At 50.0% G+C, this 19,720-nt stretch overlaps 1 protein-coding gene across 4 annotated transcripts in view; it reads left to right on the top strand.

Moving 5' to 3' along the window:
- Window positions 1-19,720, top strand: part of DOT1L (DOT1 like histone lysine methyltransferase) — a 67,031-nt gene extending 47,311 nt beyond the window's left edge. Inside the window, exons 21-29 of one of the 4 annotated variants that reach the window (XM_053372470.1) lie at window positions 2,664-2,787; window positions 4,527-4,673; window positions 7,582-7,711; window positions 8,738-9,366; window positions 10,810-10,931; window positions 13,363-13,427; window positions 13,889-14,851; window positions 16,079-16,726; window positions 18,825-19,720. In XM_053372470.1, the coding sequence (XP_053228445.1) occupies window positions 2,664-2,787; window positions 4,527-4,673; window positions 7,582-7,711; window positions 8,738-9,366; window positions 10,810-10,931; window positions 13,363-13,427; window positions 13,889-14,851; window positions 16,079-16,686 (2,788 nt within the window). In that variant the 3' untranslated portion in view covers window positions 16,687-16,726; window positions 18,825-19,720. Of the gene's footprint in view, window positions 1-2,663; window positions 2,788-4,526; window positions 4,674-7,581; window positions 7,712-8,737; window positions 9,367-10,725; window positions 10,932-13,362; window positions 13,428-13,888; window positions 14,852-16,078; window positions 16,727-18,824 lie in introns of all 4 variants that reach the window. The other 3 variants (XM_053372469.1, XM_053372471.1, XM_053372472.1) reach the window with 3 other exon arrangements.

Raw genomic sequence — 19,720 nt, 5'->3', positions numbered from 1 at the left:
CCCTCCTCCCGCTTGCTCCACGCAGACTGCCCTTTGCCAAGTACCACGGACAAAAGGAGGTGCTCTCTCTCACTTGCCAGTTCATAGAATCATAGAACTGTAAAGCTGGAAGGAACCCCAAGGGTCATCTAGCCCCACCCCCTGCAATGCTAAAGCATCCCTGGCAGATGGCCATCTAACCTCTGCTTAAAAGCCCCCAAGAGTCCGCAGCCTTCCAGGGGAGACCGTTCCCCTGTTGAGAATGTCTCTTCCTGATGTTGAGTCGCAATCTCCTTCCTTGTAACCTGAAGCCATGGGTTTGAGTCCCGAGCAGGAGGAAACAAGGTGGCCCCCTCGTCCATCTCCCAAGTTCTGGCTGCCTTCTTTGACGCAACCAGGGCTTTGGAGGAAGGGTTTCTGTTTCCCCGTCAGATACTGCTGGATACTGATATGCCACAGTTGGTGTGGAGCCTGCCTGCTTGAAACCCGGATGGCACTAGGCGCCAACATCCCTTCATCCCTGGCCATTGGCCAGGAACATCTGGAGGGCTCCAAGTTTCCCCATATCTAATCTAGTAGTAGTACAGTGGTACCTTGGGTTAAGTACTTAATTTGTTCTGGAGGTCCATTCTTAACCTGAAACTGTTCTTAACCTGAAGTACCACTTTAGCTAATGGGGCCACCTTCTGCCGCCGCACCGCTGGAGCACAATTTCTGTACTTATCCTAAAGCAAAGTTCTTAACCTGAAGCACTATTTCTGGGTTAGCGGAGTCTGTAACCTGAAGCATATGTAACCCGAGGTACCACTGTAGTAGTAGTAATAGTAAATAATAATGATACAGTAGTACCTTGGGTTAAGAACTTAATTTGTTCTGGAGGTCTGTTCTTAACCTGAAACTGTTCTTAACCTGAGGTACCACTTTAGCTAATAGGGCCTCCCACTGCCACTGCGCGATTTCTGTTCTCATCCTGAAACAAAGTTCTTAACCCGAGGTACTATTTCTGGGTTAGCGGAGTCTGTAACCTGAAGGTACCACTGTAATGATAATAATTAATAATAATATTTGTACCCCGCCCATCTGACTGGGTTGCCCCAGCCACTCTGGGTGGCTTCCAACACATATAAAAACATAATATATATAAGCCAGGCACCAAATGGCTACTTAAACCAAGGTTAAAGGTAAAGGTAAAGGTACCCCTGCCTGTACGGGCCAGTCTTGACAGACTCTAGGGTTGTGCGCCCATCTCACTCTAGAGGCCGGGGGCCAGCGCTGTCCGGAGACACTTCCGGGTCACGTGGCCAGCGTGACATCGCTGCTCTGGCGAGCCAGAGCCGCACACGGAAACGCCGTTTACCTTCCCGCTAGTAAGCGGTCCCTATTTATCTACTTGCACCCGGGAGTGCTTTCGAACTGCTAGGTTGGCAGGCGCTGGGACCGAACAACGGGAGCGCACCCTGCCACGGGGATTCGAACCGCCGACCTTTCGATCGGCAAGCCCTAGGCGCTGAGGCTTTTACCCACAGCGCCACCCGCGTCCCTAAACCAAGGTTACAGTCACCAAAATGGAATGCCTATTTGCCATTTGGGGGCAAGACGCCTCAAAAGTCTTATTTTTCAAAGGGTGGACTGACTGTGATGGATTCTCAGTTAAACATCTGTCTAGTTCAGAGGACAACCTTGAGCCAGGTTAAGAATCTTTGAGAACCTAAAGAATAAAAGTCCCTTCATCCAGGGATAGTTTGCATATCTACTGGCCTTTTCTGACCTCTTTTTTCTTAATGGTGACATGAACCATTCATAACATAAGAATATCCTTCACAACTCTGAGCAGGGCAGTGGGGAAAGCCAAGACAAGCAACAACAATTCGCTATAACGCTCTTCACTTCTCCTGCTCAGGCTGCACTGAAAAAGCATTTTGGTTCCAGAAATTCATTCCGATTGTGCAGATAAAACATAACAGATTGAATTCTACAGGATGGGACCTTAGTGTGTGAAAACAGCCCTGATCCAAGGATCCCCAGATGGTGGAGACGTCAGGCGCCATCCTGGCACCCAGGCATCTTCACTTGGTCATGAGTGACCGATAGCCAGGTTCAAAATGTGCCTGGCACCTGGTGAATTTTGAACACTGCTTGGGATATGTCGTGGTGAAAGGCAGGATGTCTCTCTCAACAAACGATGACCGCTTTTCATTGGCAATGGGGAAACATTCAGAACTCTTGCATCCGGTTCATTTTATTTTCCAAGCACAATTCAAAGTGTTGGTGCTGACCTTGAAAGCCCTAAACGGTCTTGGTCCTGTATACCTGAAGGAGCGTCTCCACCCCCATCGTTCTGCCTGGACACTGAGGTCCAGCTCCAAGGGCCTTCTGGTAGTTCCCTAACCCTAGGCGAGTAGTGAAACTCCAAGCAACCAGGCAGAGAGCCTTCTCGGTAGTGGCGCCCGCCCTGTGGAACGCCCTCCCACCAGATGTCCATGAGAACAACAACTACCAGACTTTTAGAAGACATCTGAAGGCAGCCCTGTTTAGGGAAGCTTTTAATGTTTAATAGATTATTGTATTTTAATATTCTGTTGGAAGCCGCCCAGAGTGGCTGGGAAAACCCAGCCAAATGGGCGGGGTATAAATAATAAATTATTATTATTATTATTATTATTATTATTATTTCCTTTTGGCAGGACTGAGCACGTGAAAGAGAACGGCCTCACCTTTTCAAGCCCTGCGATGCCAAACGGCCTGAAGATGAGCCCTCAGGAACCCCAGCCCCCTTCTCCAGCAGCCTTGTCAGTAGCCAGTGAGAAGGTAAGGAAGCCGCAAGGGGGGCGGTCCCTGAGCCTCCAGGCGCAGCTTCCATAAGGTTGACTTCCCGGGAGTATTCAGCTGTGTGGTGTGTGGGTTTTTTGGGGGGAACTGAGCTGTACCAAACGTTAAGTGAACCTTAGTCAATGCTAAGTGAACTATGGGTTGTCTCCAGTGCAATATTACTAATGTGAAGACCCAAATTTGGAGCAAGTACTCTTTGGTGAGAGATTATTATGATTATTTATTGAATTTATATACCGTCCTATACCCGGAGGTCTCAGGGCAAGAACCCCAGTAGAGATTTAAAGTCACAGAATATGCAGAAGAGTGAAGGGTGGAAATATAAGCTGTTAGACCTTTAAAATATGCCCTTCCAAAATTTCCCTCTTCCCCCAGCGTAGATGAAAAAGCCACAGGTTTGGTAACGTAAAGATTGGTTTACTCACAAATGCTTCGAAGCTCCAGTTTATGCACTTTTCCATACATTGGTCAGAAACATTGCACAGGCGTAGTAAAACTTAGCTTAGTTATAAAGCAGTCAAAATTCCAAGATTATTGGTATAGGAACTCAAGAGTGGCTGGTGAGAGCCATGCAGTTGAGCTGCAGCAACCAGTTCAAGCTTCATCACATACTGAGCTTCTCAGGTAGACTGGGGTTGGAGGAAACAATAGGCTTGAATTACCTGTTTCCTCCCAAGGTAAAGGAAGTGACATAGCTAAGCCTGGCAGGATAGATTGCTTTTTAGTATTAACCCCTTCATGCATTCATTAGACTTAAGCATGTTGGTTACTTGTGGCTGCTTATCCCACATATCCAACGCCGAGTAAGTTGTGGGCTGGATCCAATGCTAAGTAAATCTCCCTTCAGTGCAGGGATTTCTGCTTGTGTGAAGGGACTCTTCCCCGCCCCCACCCCCCGTGGGCCCTCTAATTCAGTTCTGGGGTTTCCCCCAACCCTTTAGAGCAGATTGGAAGTAACTCCATGGGGTGGAACGTGGGGCGGGTCCCATTGCACCAGAGGAAATCTTTGTGCCAACGGGAGACGTTGGTCGGTTATGCTCAGAGCATACTGATGGGGAAATGCAGGTTGTGTCCCGAGCCAAAGAGAATTCCTCAGGACCCCAAAAACCCACACCGCATAATAAAGTGCCCAGATTCAGAGTGCTGTATGTTAAAATACATTTTACACGACTCTGGAGGTTAGACTTGGGTTTGTTTGATGCAGAGTTTTCTCTCTTGCAGTGTCAGAAGTATGTGCCTGTACTCTTGTCTGGTTTCAGTGGGGTGTGGAATGCATTTCTCTCTCCCCCCCCCCCCCGAACTGTCCCTTTTTTAAATGTGTCAGAAACGCCAAGCTGCAATCAGCCCTGGTTTCCAAAGCCCGGCCTCAAACATTTGCGAATGGGGGAACCAAAACGACATTGCTGGCGCTCGTCTGTTTATCTTAGCAAAAACAGGTGTAATATTCCCCATCTCCAAGGCCACCGTGGTTAAATGGACCCCTGTTTGTACTATGACCGAAACGGCAAACTGTGCGTGTGTGTGTATGTTGGCTGGCTGATGCAGTTGACCTCTTGTCCGTGTCTTTTTAATAAATATTTGTTGGGGTGGGGAATTGCTTGCAAGCGTTTCCGTGCTCTCCTTCCGCTAAGCGTCCTTTTGAGAGCTTCTCGTCTCGGAAGGCGAAAGGGGGGGCGCTGCATTATTTTGGCCTTCTCTGCTTTTTTGTGTGTCTGCAGGCTTTGCGAGAGAGGACGTCCGCGAGTAACGGGGAGACCATCACCAGCCTTCCCATCAGCATCCCCCTGAGCACAGTGCACCCCAATAAACTCCCCGTTAGTATCCCCCTGGCCAGCGTAGTCCTACCTAGCCGTATTGAGAAGGTGGTGAGTAAGGGTGCTTTCCCCTCCTCCTCCTCTTCCTCTTCTTCCTCCTCCTCCTCCTCCTCACCCCTTGCTATAAAAAAAGCCAATCTGATGAGCCTTGGGAGCAGCTCCCAACAACATATTTTAAGTTGCAAACCCTACGGATAGCTCCAGCTCTTAGCTGCTTTCGTTCTCGCTTCCCGCCCTACCCCTCTGGCATCTGAAAATCAGGAATCCGATGCAGTTGATTGATTGTTATTCGGTCGCAGAACCGTCGAAAACTGAATAGGAATGCTGAGGATCGTAACGTGCGCTTGTTAGAAATAACAGCATGATGAAACGCAGGCGTGCTTATGGTGCAATAGATAAAAGCATGAGATACAACTTGGATTTGGGATTATCCTCTTAGAATCATAGGATTGCAGAGTTGGAAGGGGACCTGAGGATCATCCAGTCCAACCCCCCGCAATGCAGGAATTTGAAGGTGCCCCATACAGGGATTGAACCTGCAACCTTGGCGTTATCAGCGCCATGGTCTAACCAGCTGAGCTATCCAGATGCTACAAAGTCTTTGAACACAGGAGAGGATCTTGGCTGCTAGCTCGCTTATTGACTTGCTTGTCAATATTTATATCTATTTATATTTTCCAGGTACTTTTCCTTTGACCTTTCCCCGTAAAGGAGCAAAGTAGCCTAGGATGGTCCTCTCTGTGCAGGTTGCGCTCAAAGAAGTCATGACCCAAAGTTTTGACTCCTTGAGAACTCCCTCCCAGTCTTGCTGAAGGGAGACCAGTTCATCAGATGCGTGGCACAGATTCCTGAGAAATTTCCTTCCCTTTTCTTACCCCAACCCCCTTCTTAAAAAAACAAAAAAAATGCCACTCTGTTAGTCCTCATTGGTCCCATAGAGCTGCCCCTGCGTTCTGCTACCTGCCATCATCTAGAACAGGGGTTCTCCAGCTGTTTTTGGACTGCAGTTCCCATCATCCCTGACCATGGGTCCTGCTAGCTAGGTTTGATGGGAGTTGTAGTTCAAAAACAGCTGGAGACCCAAGTTTGGGAAACTGCAGTTCCCATCATCCCTGACCACTGGTCTTTCTTAGCTAGGGATGATGGGAACTGTAGTCCAACAAGTTTCGGAAACCCTGGTCTAGAAACTAGAACGCAGGGTTTGGAAGTGGAAGAATTTGGATCCTTGTTCTACTGTTAAAACTGGCCAAGCAGCTTTTGGACTAGGTGCCTGGTTTTGCTGCTGCTTTCGTTCCCCTGTCTTCTCTTGGAGAGTGGTTGTTTGAATTTATTTTATTTTTTAAGAAAGGGTCGTGGGCAAGGAACATCTGTGTCCCGTCCCCCAACCCCGACATTGTTGGACTTGTAACTCTCCTCTCTGCTGACCGTTGGCCGTGCTGGCTGATGGGAGTTGTGGTCCCTTGGCAGCCAGTCTCCCCCACCACGATCTAAGAAGCTGAGTTTTCTGCTCTTAGGAGGGGACGCCTCTTCTAAATGGAGGTATTCCCTCCAATGGCAGTAGATTTTATTGTTTATAGCCAATGGCCATCACAATACAGTCATACCTTGGGTTGAATGCGCTTTGGGTTGACCGCATTCAAGTTGTGCGGCAACCCGGAAGTAACGGAGTGCGTTACTTCCAGGCTTTGCCGCTTGTGCATGCGCAGACACTCAAAATGACATCACGTGCATGCGCAGAAGCGGCGAAAAGCGACGCGCGTGTGCACAGATGTGCCATCGCTAGTTATGTTTGCTTCTAGATGCGAACGGGGCTCCGGAACGGATCCTGTTCGTATCCAGAGGAAACACTGTACAATATAAGCACAGATAACACAACTACAGAACGAAAGACATTACATGCACCAGACCAGGACAAATCGACAATGTCCAGCATTTTAAAAGCTTTCCTTCTGGTGAGCATCCCTGAGGTTTGGCACTTGCGCTATCCAGAAAGGTTGCCCTTAACTTTCTTGACGCTGGTGCGAATGGTGCCACCCTATAACTGATGCGCTTATCAACATCCACCAACAGCCATTTAATTTTCAAGTCGTCTGGTTGACCTTCTAAGGCAATCTGAAAAGGGAAGGTAAATTTAGCTCTGGGTGAACCATACAATGGGCAATATAGAATATAATGTGCAAGATCCTCAACAGGCCCTGATCCACATGTACAGAGACTGTCCGTCTCCCAGCCAGATATTCAGTAGGCATCGTTTGAAATCTTGAGCTGAGTGAAGGCAACGGGGGGTGGGGGATGCATAATATGCGCCCCCCCACCTAAGAAGAGTTGGAGGCCACCCAGAGTGGCTGGTGTGTTGGTGACACACAAACATGGTACCCTCTAGAAAGTGGACCACAACTCCTATCCTTCCTAACTTTGGCCACGCTGCCTGGAGCTGAACGGAGTTGTGTGTCCAACAACCTCCGCAGGGCTGCAGGTTCACCGCCGTAGTTTGTACATTGAAAAGTACCATGCTAGATTATGATCGCCCCTGCGGGTGGCTGGGTTGATAACAGCTCAGTCGGCGGAAAGTGACCGGTTCAATAGCCGCAGTCTCTGAGGCTTCAGTTGGCAGGAGGTGAGAAGTGGGATCACTGCAATCTCCCACCGCAATTGTTTCTTTAAAAAAAAAATTAAATGCAGACCCTTCCTATGCTTGGGATATGTGGGGTGTTGCTGCCAGTCAGAGCAGGAGCAGAGCGGCAAGGGGGCTGGACTAGATGACCCTTGGGGGTCCCTTCCAACTCTATGATTCTGTGACTAACGCTCTTTGCGGTCGCTTGCTTGCCTGCCCAGCGGTCCAGCCACTTTTAACAGGAGCAGCAGTCTAAAGTCTGTTTCCTCTGCAGAAGCTCAACCAACCCTTCTCTCTCTTTTTCCCCCCCTCTCTCTTTCCCGTTTCCCCCCTTCGTCCCTCCAGAGAAGCACCCCCAGCCCCGTCCACCAGATCCGAGACTCCTTTTCGACACTTGAAAAACAATATGGTGCTAGTTCTCATAACGGCATTAGCAGTGCCGCCGGTGGAAAGATGCCACCTTTGGCTACCTCAGGTGAGTTGTTCCCCATCTCCCTTCTCAACCCCACCTTCCCCAATGGGGTGGATTTCAGCCCTTCCAGGTGCCTAGGGGTGTTAAAGCAGCTGTTTTGGTGCTTGCTGAAAATATTCCTGTTTAGACTAGCTTACCCAGATTCTTAGAAAGGTGGGGTAATTTTAATCTCTCTTAGTATTTTCCTCTAATTTTTTTTTTGTTTATTTAGTTTTCAAATATTTGCATACTTTGCCATCAACAATAAGTTTCATTTATCCATTGGCTCCCGTTCACCCCTCCCCGATGTTCTGTGTTAATCCTTTGACACTGCATATTTTACCTCCATATATATCTGCATCCTAAATTATTAGCCTTAACGTCTTTCTGCCGTTGCTCATATTTCAAATCCTGATTGCGTTTTCATGCAATCGCAATACTGCTTCAGATATTCTACAAAAAGTTTTCCAGTCCTCAAAGAACAATTCCTCGTTTTGATCTCTTAATTTTTGTTGTTAGCTTTGCCATCATTTTAATAAGCCATTCTTCCTTCTTTGGGACCTCATCCTCTTTCCATTTTTGAACGTGAAATATTCTTCCTGCTGTCGTTGCATACATAAAGAAATTAACCAACTTTTGTCTGCGCTTCAAATTTTTAATTTTTTTTTTAAAAACCCACAAAAACAAATGAATATAACATTTTCCATTTAGCAGTCAATTAACATTGGACTTCCCCTTTATCCCTCCATGATTTCCCCAAATTTTCAAATATTGCTGCTTATTGCAGTTATTCTGCACCTTACCTTCACTAGAATTTTCTCAAATATGATCTTAACTACTGTTCTTATTCAGGACCTACTTGTGTTTCAGCATGTTTACAGTAGTTTTTTAAAACGATATACGAATGTTTCCCAGTCCTTCTTAAAGTGTGTCTCACCCTGATATTTAATTTTACCTGCTAAACTTGCCAATTCGGCATTGTCCAATTCAATTGCAGCTTCCAAGAGATTAAACCAGCTTTTTTGGTATATATCTGTTTCAACCTTGCAGGTTTTTCTTACATGTCTGGCTCCATGGCGATCAATGGGGCGTTCCCAAGCAGCCCCGCCCCACTGAACCCCACCATCGACCACGCGGCCCTGGAGGACGCCTCCAGCTCGGGAAGCCTGTTCAACTCAGTGGTGGGGTCCCGGAGCTCCACCCCACAGCAGCCCTCGTTCCTGGCCATGCCCTCCCGGGCCTCAGCCCAGAGCTCGCCCGCCCACCAGCACTCGGCCAGCCCCAGGCTCAACGGCGCCCCCCAGGGCCTGGCTGGCGTCCTGCAGTACGTGGACTCCCAGAAGGCACTGGCCGAGGGCGGCGGCGGCACCAGGGGCGACCCGCAAGGGATGGAGCCAGCCTTCTCCGACCCCGAGAGCGAGGGGAAGAGGAGGTTCATCTTCACCATTTCACCTGCCACCGGGACCGTCAAGCACTGCCCACCCAGCAAGCACAGCGCCCTCACGGCAGGCATCCGGGCAGAGTGCGGCCAAGACGGGAAGAAGCGCGGACGGAGGAAGCGGTCCTCCACAGGGGCACCGGGCACCAACTCCGGTGTGTCGCCCAAGCGCAAACCGCTGCCTGCGGTGGCTGGGCTCTTTGCTCAGCCTTCGGGGTCTCCCCTCAATATCAACTCCATGGTGAGAACCAAGGTGGTTTGTTTGTTTGTTTGTTTGTTTGTTTGTTTGTTTGCTTGCTTGCTTGCTTGCTTGCTTGCTTGCTTGCTTGTTTCGGGTGGTTTCAGATGGGGTGGTTTATGCAGCCACTAGCCTATGCAAGCCAGAGTCGCCTCCAGGCACTCAGACAGGGAGAGAGCGAGAGCCCTCTGCGGATTGGTGAGATCACCTCACCTGACAGGTGTCCACCTGATCGCTTCAGTCGGTGGAATTGGCCCTTCTGCTGCCGCCACATAATGCATGTTCCACATCCGTAAGAACTCAATTGCTTAGCTCTTTCACTTTGTAACTCCCTGCATATTGATATCAGGCAGCACTGCCTTCAGTTTGCTGGTTTTGGTGCCAGCTAAAAACATTCCTGTTTAGGCAGATCTACCCAGACGCTTAGAAAGGTTTTAATCTCTTTTAGCATCTCAACTTTGCATGTTTTAAAGTAGGGTTGCGATTTCCCCCCTTGATTTTTACTGTTCTGTCTTTAGCAAACCGCTTTGAGGTGTTTCTTTTTCTTTTTTCCAATAAGCAGTGCGTAGATTCTACAATAATCAATAATAAATAAACTGTGCAATCCCCTTTCAGTGCAGCCCTTTGCGGTTTGCATTCGCCCCATAAATATCAACCTGTAGCCCCTCATAGCTAGTGCAGTTAGGGTGCTCTATGAGTCTTTGATCCTATAATCTTCTCCTTTGCCACAGACAGTGAAATGTTGGTCAACAGAATATGTCACCTTTGAAGTAAAGCATTTGTCCTCCTCCCCTAGAACAGAGAAGCTGGGCAAGCTTTTCTTCAGCCTTCCCTCTCCCTTCCTTGTCCGTTTCTCTTTTTGCTATGCTTAGATAGATAGATAGAATAGACAGACAAAAAAAAACACAAAACCAAAGTTACAAAACATAGGAATGATGCAGAAGCTGCAGTTTCTTTTAATATATGTCTATTAGTTTTTAAGAACATGGTATTTGTTTTCCAAACAAACAGGGAGCAGGAACTGTAGAAAAAAACGAAAGCAACAAAACAGATCACGAATGCTAAATTTTGTGATTTGGTGGAGTGAAAGTGAATTTTGTATTTCTGGATCTGATACAAATTTTTGCTGTGTCCCTTAAATGTAAAGCTCTAAGGCCCAGGGGGTGGTCACCTGTTAACCAGTTGCAAAAAGGTGCTCTGGGGGTCCTTTTTGGCTGCAGTTTGGGGTAGATAAACACTATAAATAGCAAGAAAATAAGAGCGCAAAACCCCCACGAAACACGCCGTAACGTTAGCAGCGCTTCTCCAATCCTTAAACGCTTCTCTTCTTCTTCTTCTCCTTCTTCTGTCTTTCCTCCTCAGGTCAGTAACATTAACCAGCCTTTAGAAATAACAGCCATTTCTTCCCCTGAAAACTCCCTGAAGAACTCTCCTGTTCCCTATCAGGACAGCGACCAGCCCCCCGTGCTGAAAAAGGAGAAGCCCCTGACCCAGAGCAATGGCATCCATTACTCGCCGCTGACTTCTGATGAGGAGCAGGGCTCAGAGGATGACCACAACAGCACCAGGTGAGTGTGGACCTCACCTTGTGGGGGGAACACCCCTGCGGGGGCCCTGGTCTCACGTCGGAAAGACCTCACTGCCGTAGGAAACTGCCTTCAAACGAGTGAGGCTTGTTGGCCTTCCTGACTCAGTACTTTAATAATAAAAATAATAATTATTATTATCATCGTCAATTCTGCGCCCAGGGCAGCTGTCTACCAGCTCCATCTGGTACACAGGCTGAGACCCTACCTGCCCACAGACTGGCCAGAGTGGTGCATGCTCTAGTTATCTCCCGCTTGGACTACTGCAATGCGCTCTATGTGGGGCTACCTTTGAAGGTCACCCGGAAACTACAACTAATCCAGAATGCGGCAGCTAGACTGGTGACTGGGAGCGGCCGCCGAGACCATATAACACCGGTCTTGAAAGATCTACATTGGCTCCCAGTACGTTTCCGAGCACAATTCAAAGTGTTGGTGTTGACCTTTAAAGCCCTAAATGGCCTTGGCCCAGTATACCTGAAGGAGCGTCTCCACCCCCATCGTTCTGCCCGGATACTGAGGTCCAGCGCCGAGGGCCTTCTGGCCATTCCCTCACTGCGAGAAGCAAAGCTACAGGGAACCAGGCAGGGGGCCTTCTCGGTAGTGGCACCCACCCTGTGGAACGCCCTCCCACCAGATGTCAAAGACAACTACCTGACATTTAGAAGACATCTGAAGGCAGCCCTGTTCAGGGAAGTTTTTAATGTGTGACATTTTTATGTATTTTTAATCCTTGTTGGAAGCAGCCTAGAGTGGCTGGGGAAACCCAGCCAGATGGGCGGGGTACAAATAATAAATTATCGTCATCATCATATACCCCACCCATCTGGCTGGATTTTCCCAAGCCTACACTGGCCATCAGCTGCTCGCCAGGATTTTGGGAAGGGAGTCCGGAGGTGCCAGGGATCGGATCCTGCAACCGAGAAGCAGGGGGTTCCCTCATTGTGTCCTCTCTGTTCTGTGTTCCAAAGCTATCAAGTGACTCTCTGATCTGCCTCATTGGTGGCTTTTTCTTTCCCCCGTTTTGTCCTCAAGGCTTACATGGCAGGCGAGGATTTTTAACAGCTTAAAAGAAAGGCTGTCGACCTCTGGCGATCTGCCAGCTCTGTTCAGGTGGTCCGCAGCATGTCCCCGTTAAAAATGCATCTTGATTTTTCAATTATACTTTAATTGCTGCTTTTGTTCAACAACAACAAAAACAACAACATTTATACCCACCTATCTGGCCTGGGTTTCCCCAGCCACTCTGGGTGGTTTCCAGTACATATGAAAACATAATACAACGTCAAACATTAGAAATTTCCCAGTATAACAATTTATAACAATAAAGACTTGTACGCTTCAGGAACTCAATACCTTAAACTTCTCCCCAGACCCTGTGTGTCCCCTCCCAGAGAGGTTCGGAAGGTGGCAACAAGAGAACAGGCCTTTTCTACAGGGGCTCCCTAATTGTGGGGTGCTCTCCCCAGAGAGATTTGCCTGTTGCCATCACTACATGCCTTTAGGTGCCAGGCAAAAACATTCCTCTTTACCCAGGCCTATGGCTGGCCTATGAAAGTGTGAGGGAGAGGACTGTTCTTATTATAATGACTATTTTACTATTAGGCTGTCTGTCAGTATAGTATGCTTTCTGTTACGTTTTTATCATTGATAAATGATATTTATCACATTTACTACATTCTATAATGCGTTTTTAATGTTGTACAGCACCCTGGGATCTTTTGATAAAGGGTGGTGTATAAATTGAATTAATAATAATAAAAATAATAAATAAATAATGATGAGTATGGTGGTGATGGTGATAAATTGTTACCCAACTCTTCACACTAAAGTTCCAGGGAGGGTTACAAAAATCAAAACACGTTAAAATCGATCTTGAACAACTTAATGATCTGAGAAATGATGCAGGTTCTAGAACAGGCATAGGCAAACTCAGCCCTCCAGATGTTTTGGGACTACAACTCCCATCATCCCTGGTCCCTGTTAGCTAGGGATGATGGGAGTTGTAGTCCCAAAACATCTGGAGGGCCGAGTTTGCCTATGCCTGTTCTAGAAATACGGAGCTCAGGTGTTAAAGGCCGGGGTGCAGTGGTGCATTCTCAGCATTTGTCCAAAGCTGTATAGCAAAAGTGCCAGACGTGCCTCTGGAAATACAATAAAAAAAACATCTATCAGAGGGTATTTTAATTTCCAGGACAGGGAGAAGAATCATGTAAGCCTGGGTTTCCCTAACCACTAGGGATGACGGGAGTTGTAGCCCCAAAACAGTTGGAGACCCAAGTTTGGGAAACCCCAATGTAAGCGGTCTACTAAAACCGCAAGCAGTTTTCTCGTGACCCATGGGGTGGGAAGATGTTTGGGAACCCTTGGCTTAAGGTAAATGGCTTTTCTTTTCTTCTTCCTCCCTTCCTAGAATTGAGAGAAAAATCGCGACGATATCACTGGAAAGCAAATCTCCGCAGAAGCCGATGGAGAACAGTAAGTGTGGAGGCTGCTGGTGTGGGTCGGGGGGAAAGCTGTTTGGGACTGCCTGCTTAGGGTGGTGCTGGGTGTTCACAACAGGTGCATATAAAACAAGTGCAGCTCCATACGCATTAGGTAACTGAGCACAAAAGCTGTCTTCAGCTACGGAAAGAATATTAGCTATGTTTGATTGTCAAATACCGTTCTAGATTCGCCAGGCTGGTCTTGAAAATGATGCTTCTTCTGTATGTAATGAAGGAATGTAAAGGCATATTAAAAGCGTTGGGAGGTTCTACTTCCTTTGTGGCTATTTTGGTGCTGACGATGCTTCCCTTTGCTCTGTCTCTTCTCCTTTTGCCTCTCTCACTCCTGCTCCACTTGCCTGTTTGTGTCTTTTGCCCCTTCCTCGCCCCATCCGCTTCTCCTTGTGTGTCTCTCTCTCACACACATTCCTCCCCTGCCTCCCCAAATCCCAGGCATGAGCTTAGCCGGGAGGAAGCAGGCCAGCGAAAACATGAACAGCAGCAAGTGGAAGTCGACCTTCTCTCCCATTTCCGACATCAACCTGACCAAAGCAGTGGACAGTCCTCTGCAGGCCCCGTCGCTGAGCCAGAACTCCCTTTTCGCCTTCCGACCGCCCTCCGAGGACGGCTCGGGGGGCGACAACAAGGTCTCGGCCCACCCAAGGAAGCACGGGGCCTCGGCCGCCCTCGACGGACTCGGCCAGACCATGAATGGATTTGCTTACAACAGCGGGCTTCCGGCCGACCTCGGTTTACATAGCTTTATTGACGGTGCTCCTCTCCCGCACAAGGCCGCTGCGGACGTGGCCGCGGCGCTGGCGGGCAGCTCGCCGCTGAGCTTCCTGGCGCAGCGCAGCAAGGAGGGCGGCGGGGTCTCCGAGACGAACCCCTTCCTGAGCAAAAGGCATCTGGAGAGCCTGGGAGCTCTGGCCAAAGGGGAAGACTCCAACTGGCCCAGCGGCCTCAAGGGCAAAGACCCCGGCGAGCTGAGCGCCCGCCTGGGAGCCGCTTTGGACAAGTCCTCGGTGCTACACGGCAGCAAGGCCGGGAAGGGCAGGGAAAGGGAGGCCGTTGAGCTGAAGAACGGCCACAACCTCTTCATCGCTGCCGCCACCGCCACCCCACCTGGCGGCCTGCTCAACGGCAAAGGCCTGTCTGTGGCCCCCACGGGCAGTTCTCCTTCCTCTGTGCCCACCTCCTCCTCCTCCATGGTGGCTCACCCGTTCTTGAACTCGCTAACCACTGGCTCGCAGTTCCCCCTGGGCCCTATGGTGACGAACTCTTCGGTACTGCAGTCCCTATTCAGCTCCATGCCAGCCGCCAGTCTGGTTCACGTCTCGTCGGCTGCCACCCGACTGACCAACTCTCACACGATGGGCAGCTTCTCCCCTGGGGTGACAGGTGGAACAGTTGGAGGTAAGGCGGAGCTTCGGGGTTCTTCCCTCCGTGGGGGCACAGCTGAGAAGGGGGGGCAGGGACAGCCTTTTTCGCACCCTCTCTGCAACCCCACTCCACAGTTAGGTGGGTTTTATTTCTTTATGCGTATTTATTGAAGCAGTTATATACTGCCCTTCATCAGGACACCCCAGGGCAGTTCATAGAGTAAAATACAAGACAAAACACCAGCAAATAATTAAACCAAAACAGCAGAACACTAATCCCCTTCCCACAGAGACATTTAAAAGGCTGCAGGGTATTTATCAGCCCAAGGACTGGTTGAAGAGGAATGTTTTTGCCCAGTGCCTAAAAGTATTTAATGAAGGCACCAGGCAAACCTCCCTGGGGAGAGCGTTCCACAAGCGGGGAGCCACTGCAGAAAAGGCCCTGTTCTCGTGTTGCTAACCTCTAGACCTTTCGTGGGACTGGCACCCAAAGAAGGGTCTTGGAGGCTCTCAGGGTCCAGGTACGTTCACATGGAGAGAAGCGATCCTTGAGGTATTGCGGTCCTGAGCCGTTTAAGGCTTTATAGGTCAAAACCAGGTTTTCAAGCGCTCTTTTCTGGGAGATCCCCCACTCCGCTTGTGCTGAGCTGTGTTCCACAAAGGTGGGGGGGGAGGGGCTGGGGCTACACAGACCATCCTTGGCCTACCTGGTGCCTTCCCCAAATGTTGCCTGGTGTCTTCCCCCAGCCAGCAAGGGGAACCAAGGAGGAAACATGCCAGTTCCCCACAAACATGCGTGCCTGAAGGTCTCCTCCTCCTAAGAGCCTCTCTTTTTGGGAGAAGTCGTGTTTCCAGGGCAGAGTGGCTGCAGCAGCAGCAGCTTCCTTGAGACTAGCTTGCTGTCGCCAAAAAGAGGGCCTTAGAAATGGGTGCACTGTTGGGTCTCTGAGTTCAGCCAAAGTCCCTTCCCCCTGGCGCATGAAAGGAGACAGGTAAGTGAGCAAGCCTCTACCCCGCTCAGCTTCTACACCATCGCTGCTCATCGCTTGCCGCTGCGGCTGTCGTTCATTTTCTCCATGCTGCGCATTTGTCTGTCAGGCTGCGGCTGCTGCGATCTTTTTTAAGTTTGCTTGCTTGCTTTTAAAAAAAACAGTTTATTTTCCCCCCGGTTGTGTTGCGTCACGTTGTTGTTTTTGCTTCTCTCACTGTGAGCCGTGCCAAAGTTCCGCCTGCTGAGTCTGTTTCTTTCTCCTGTTTGCAGGTATTTTTAACCATGTGGTGCCTTCTGCCTCCTCCTCCTCCTCCTCTTCTGCTCCCTCGCCTTCTCTTCCGTCTTTCTCCTCCTCTTCCTCCTCCCTCCACTTTGGCAGCAGCGCTGTCTCCAGCTGCGCCGCCGCCGCCGTTCTGAGCCTAAACCCTCTACAGGTGGCTCCCACCTCCCCATCGTTCCACTCGCCCCCGTCCGGCGAGACGCAGCACCTCGCGCGAACCCTGGCGCACCCGTCCCGGCGCACCCCGCCTCCCAACGTCTCCTTGCCTCCGCCCCCTCCCCTCCTCGCCTCCAGCAGCGACCCCGTCCTCCTGCAGGCCTTCTCCTCCCTTCCAGGCTCCGAGGCTTTCTTGCCGCCCCCGTCCTCCTCTTCCCCCGCTAACTCCGCTTTGTCTATTAAGCTAGCTTCTCTCCAGCACAAATCCTCCCGCCCTTCCTTCACTGTCCACCACCCGCCTCTGCCCCGCTTGGCGCTAGCCCAGGCCGCGCCCGGGATCCCGCAGCCCAGCGCCGCTGCCTCCGCCGCGCCCGCTATGTGGGTCACGCTCGGCCTGCAGTCTCCTTACGCTTCGCACCTCCCCGGGGTTAAGCCGCGGTAATGGGCTCGGCTTGACCCTTTAAGCGTTCGTGCTCCGTAAGGTAAGGCTGGCCAGGAGGGGCGGGTGGGACGGGACAGGCAGCTTCTTCGGAGACATGTCTGCCCTTGCGGCCGTGTGGAAACTTTGTCCCTTTGCGAGGTGGTTGTGGGGTGAGTGGCGGCTAATGGATTGAGGTGAGAAAGGGGTCAGGCAGGTGTGGGGGAATCCCTAGTCCTGAATGGGGTAACTGTGCCCCTGAAGGACCAGGTGCACAGCCTGGGGGTCATTTTGGACTCACTGCTGTCCATGGAGGCACAGGTCAATCCTGCGTCCAGGGCAGATGTCTGCCAGCTCCATCTGAGACCCTCCCTGCCTGCGCCCTGTCTTGCCAGAGCGGTGCATGCCCTGCTTGGACTACTGCCATGCACTCTCCGTGGGGCTACCTTGGAAGGTGACTCGGAAAATAAAGAATGTGGCAGCTAGACTGGTAACTAGTACCATATAACACTGGTCCTGCAAGACCTCCATTGGCTCCCAGTACGTTTCCAAGAACAATCCAAAGTGTTGATGCAGACCTTTAAAGCCCTAAACGGCCTCGGTCCAGTATATCTGAAGGAGCGTCTCCACCCCCATCGCCCAGCCCAGACACTGAGGTCCAGCTCCGAGGGTCTTCTGGCGGTTCCCTTACTGCGAGAAGTGAGGTTGCAGGGAACCAGGCAGAGAGCCTTCTTGGTAACATTTGGAAGACAGGCAGCCCTGTATCGGGAGGTTTTTAATGTTTGATTTACTGTGTTTTGATTTGATGGAAGCTGCCCAGAGTGGCTGGGGTGACCTGATCAGATGGGCAGTACATAAATAATGTTGTTGTTGTTCCTGGTTGATCTCACGGCCCTTTTCACTACCTTCCTTGGGGTGGTGGTAGTCAGCAGTGCAGCTGCTGCCCTCGCATGCAGAATGGCGTCTCCAGACAGGGCTGGGAGAGGCTCCTATTCTGGAGAGCTGCAGACATTGCTGAGCTGGTTGGACCAGTGGCCTCACTCATCACAAAGCAGTTTCCTGACTAAATTGTTATTACCAGGCAGATGGTATCATGCCTGGACCTGAAAAATTACCGTATTTTTTGCTCTATAAGACTCACTTTTTCCCTCCTAAAAAGTAAGGGGGAAATGTGTGTGCGTCTTATGGAGCAAATGCAGGCTGTGCCGCTATCCCAGAAGCCAGAACAGCAAGAGGGATTGCTGCTTTCACTGCGCAGCGATCCCTCTTGCTGTTCTGGCTTCTGAGATTCAGAATATTTTTTTTCTTGTTTTCCTCCTCCAAAAACCAGGTGCGTCTTGTGGTCTGGTGCGTCTTATAGAGCGAAAAATACGGTAATAACTGGCGATGATTTGCAATAACTGGAACCCGAGTTTGGAGGGTCGAGGAAGAGAGAGGCCTTGTTTGCCCACAAAGCAATAAAACTCCTCCTCCTCATCATTCTTGTATCCATATCCCACCTTTTCCTCCCAAGGGCTCAAGGTGTGGTGTACCTGGTTATTCCCAGGGCGTTTCTTTCAGCTGGAACTCACCAGAACTCTTGTCCCAGCACTTCTCGGGGGGCGTGGGCGTCCTTGCCATTATAAGAGAATAAAGGAGGTGTTCATGGCACCTCTTTTTCTAGAAAAATAGCACTGGTTCTCCCCGCGCAGCAGCAACAACAGCCCTGCGAGATAGGTTAGGCTGAGAGAAGTCTGTGAGCTGCTCCCTGGGCTCACCCAGTGAACGCCGTGGTGGCCGAGAGGGGGATTGGAACTCTGGGCTCTCCCATGTCCAGCCTGACGCTCCAACCCAGTGTTTCTCAAACTGGGGCCTCCGGCTGCTTTTGGACTACAACTCCCATCATCCCTAGCTTGCAAGGCCAGTGGTCAGGGATGATGGGAATTGTAGTCCGAAAACAGCCGGAGACCCAAGTTTGGGAAACAGCACTGTGCCACACTGGCTCTGTCTTGCAGGTCAAGCGAGGTGAGAATTCTGAGGGCCAGGTAGTGGCTCTGGAGGGCCGTACTGGGTCAAACCTCCCCAGCCCTGCCCGCGCCATCCTTGATTTCCTGGTTTCGTGAACGGTCCATAATCCGCTGGCTTAAAGTGTGCTTCTCCTCCTTCCTCCCCTGTTCCCACAGGTAACTAAGGACCTTCTACCTCAACCCCCCACGTGACCTATGCAAGGCCAGCCTGGACCAACGCCTCTCCACTTCCACTTGAAGGTGCTGCCCTCAACCGCTGTAGAGAGGGGCTTCTGCTCCTCCACCCCCCCCATCTCTCTTTACTACTGGACACATGCAGGAAAACCAGACGGGGAAAGAGACAGGCAAACGGAATGGAACCCTTGAGTCCTAAGCCTAAAAGCCGGAAGAAAATGCTACTGTGAAATCTTAAGTGTATATGTGTTGTGTGTGTGTATATATATATATATATATATGTATATTATATTATATAATATATATGTATATGTATATCTCTCTCTTTCTAGATATATTCAAACTGCAGAAGGCGACAACGGCCTCCGATTTGTATTGTTGATATAGTTTAGATATTTATATATTTTTTAAAGTTTGAGAACACGTGTTTTCACAAAAGGCAACCCCCCCCTCCGCTCTTGTGTGTGTGTTCGTTCCACACAAACTCTTGGAACTGGGAAAAAAAACACGCCGGGAAAGGGGGGGGGAGAAGAGGAGGAGGAGGAGGAGGACTTTTAACAAACAAAATACTGCTAATAACAAAAGGACTGGCCAACACAAGCGGAGACACATCCCAAAGGTTCTCTTGGTGCTATCCGTACCCGACAGACGTGTGCCTCTCTGGGCCGAGCTCCCCGTGGTGCTTTCGTTTTTTCATTTTTTTGTGGGGCGCAGAGGCCTGGTTGTTTGCGTGTTTGGGGGTGTGTGTGACCAATACCAAGCCACACTGATATATAGAGCGAGTCTGACTCTTCTTAATTTATTCCACCCGCTCCCACCAGATGTCTGGTCCACTTCATCGTCCGTGTCTCTTCCGCTCTGTAGCGAAGCCAAGGAAA

Source organism: Podarcis raffonei, chromosome 18 (genome assembly GCF_027172205.1).
Source record: "Podarcis raffonei isolate rPodRaf1 chromosome 18, rPodRaf1.pri, whole genome shotgun sequence".
NCBI lineage: Eukaryota > Metazoa > Chordata > Lepidosauria > Squamata > Lacertidae > Podarcis > Podarcis raffonei.
This window is presented reverse-complemented; position numbering and strand designations above follow the sequence as displayed.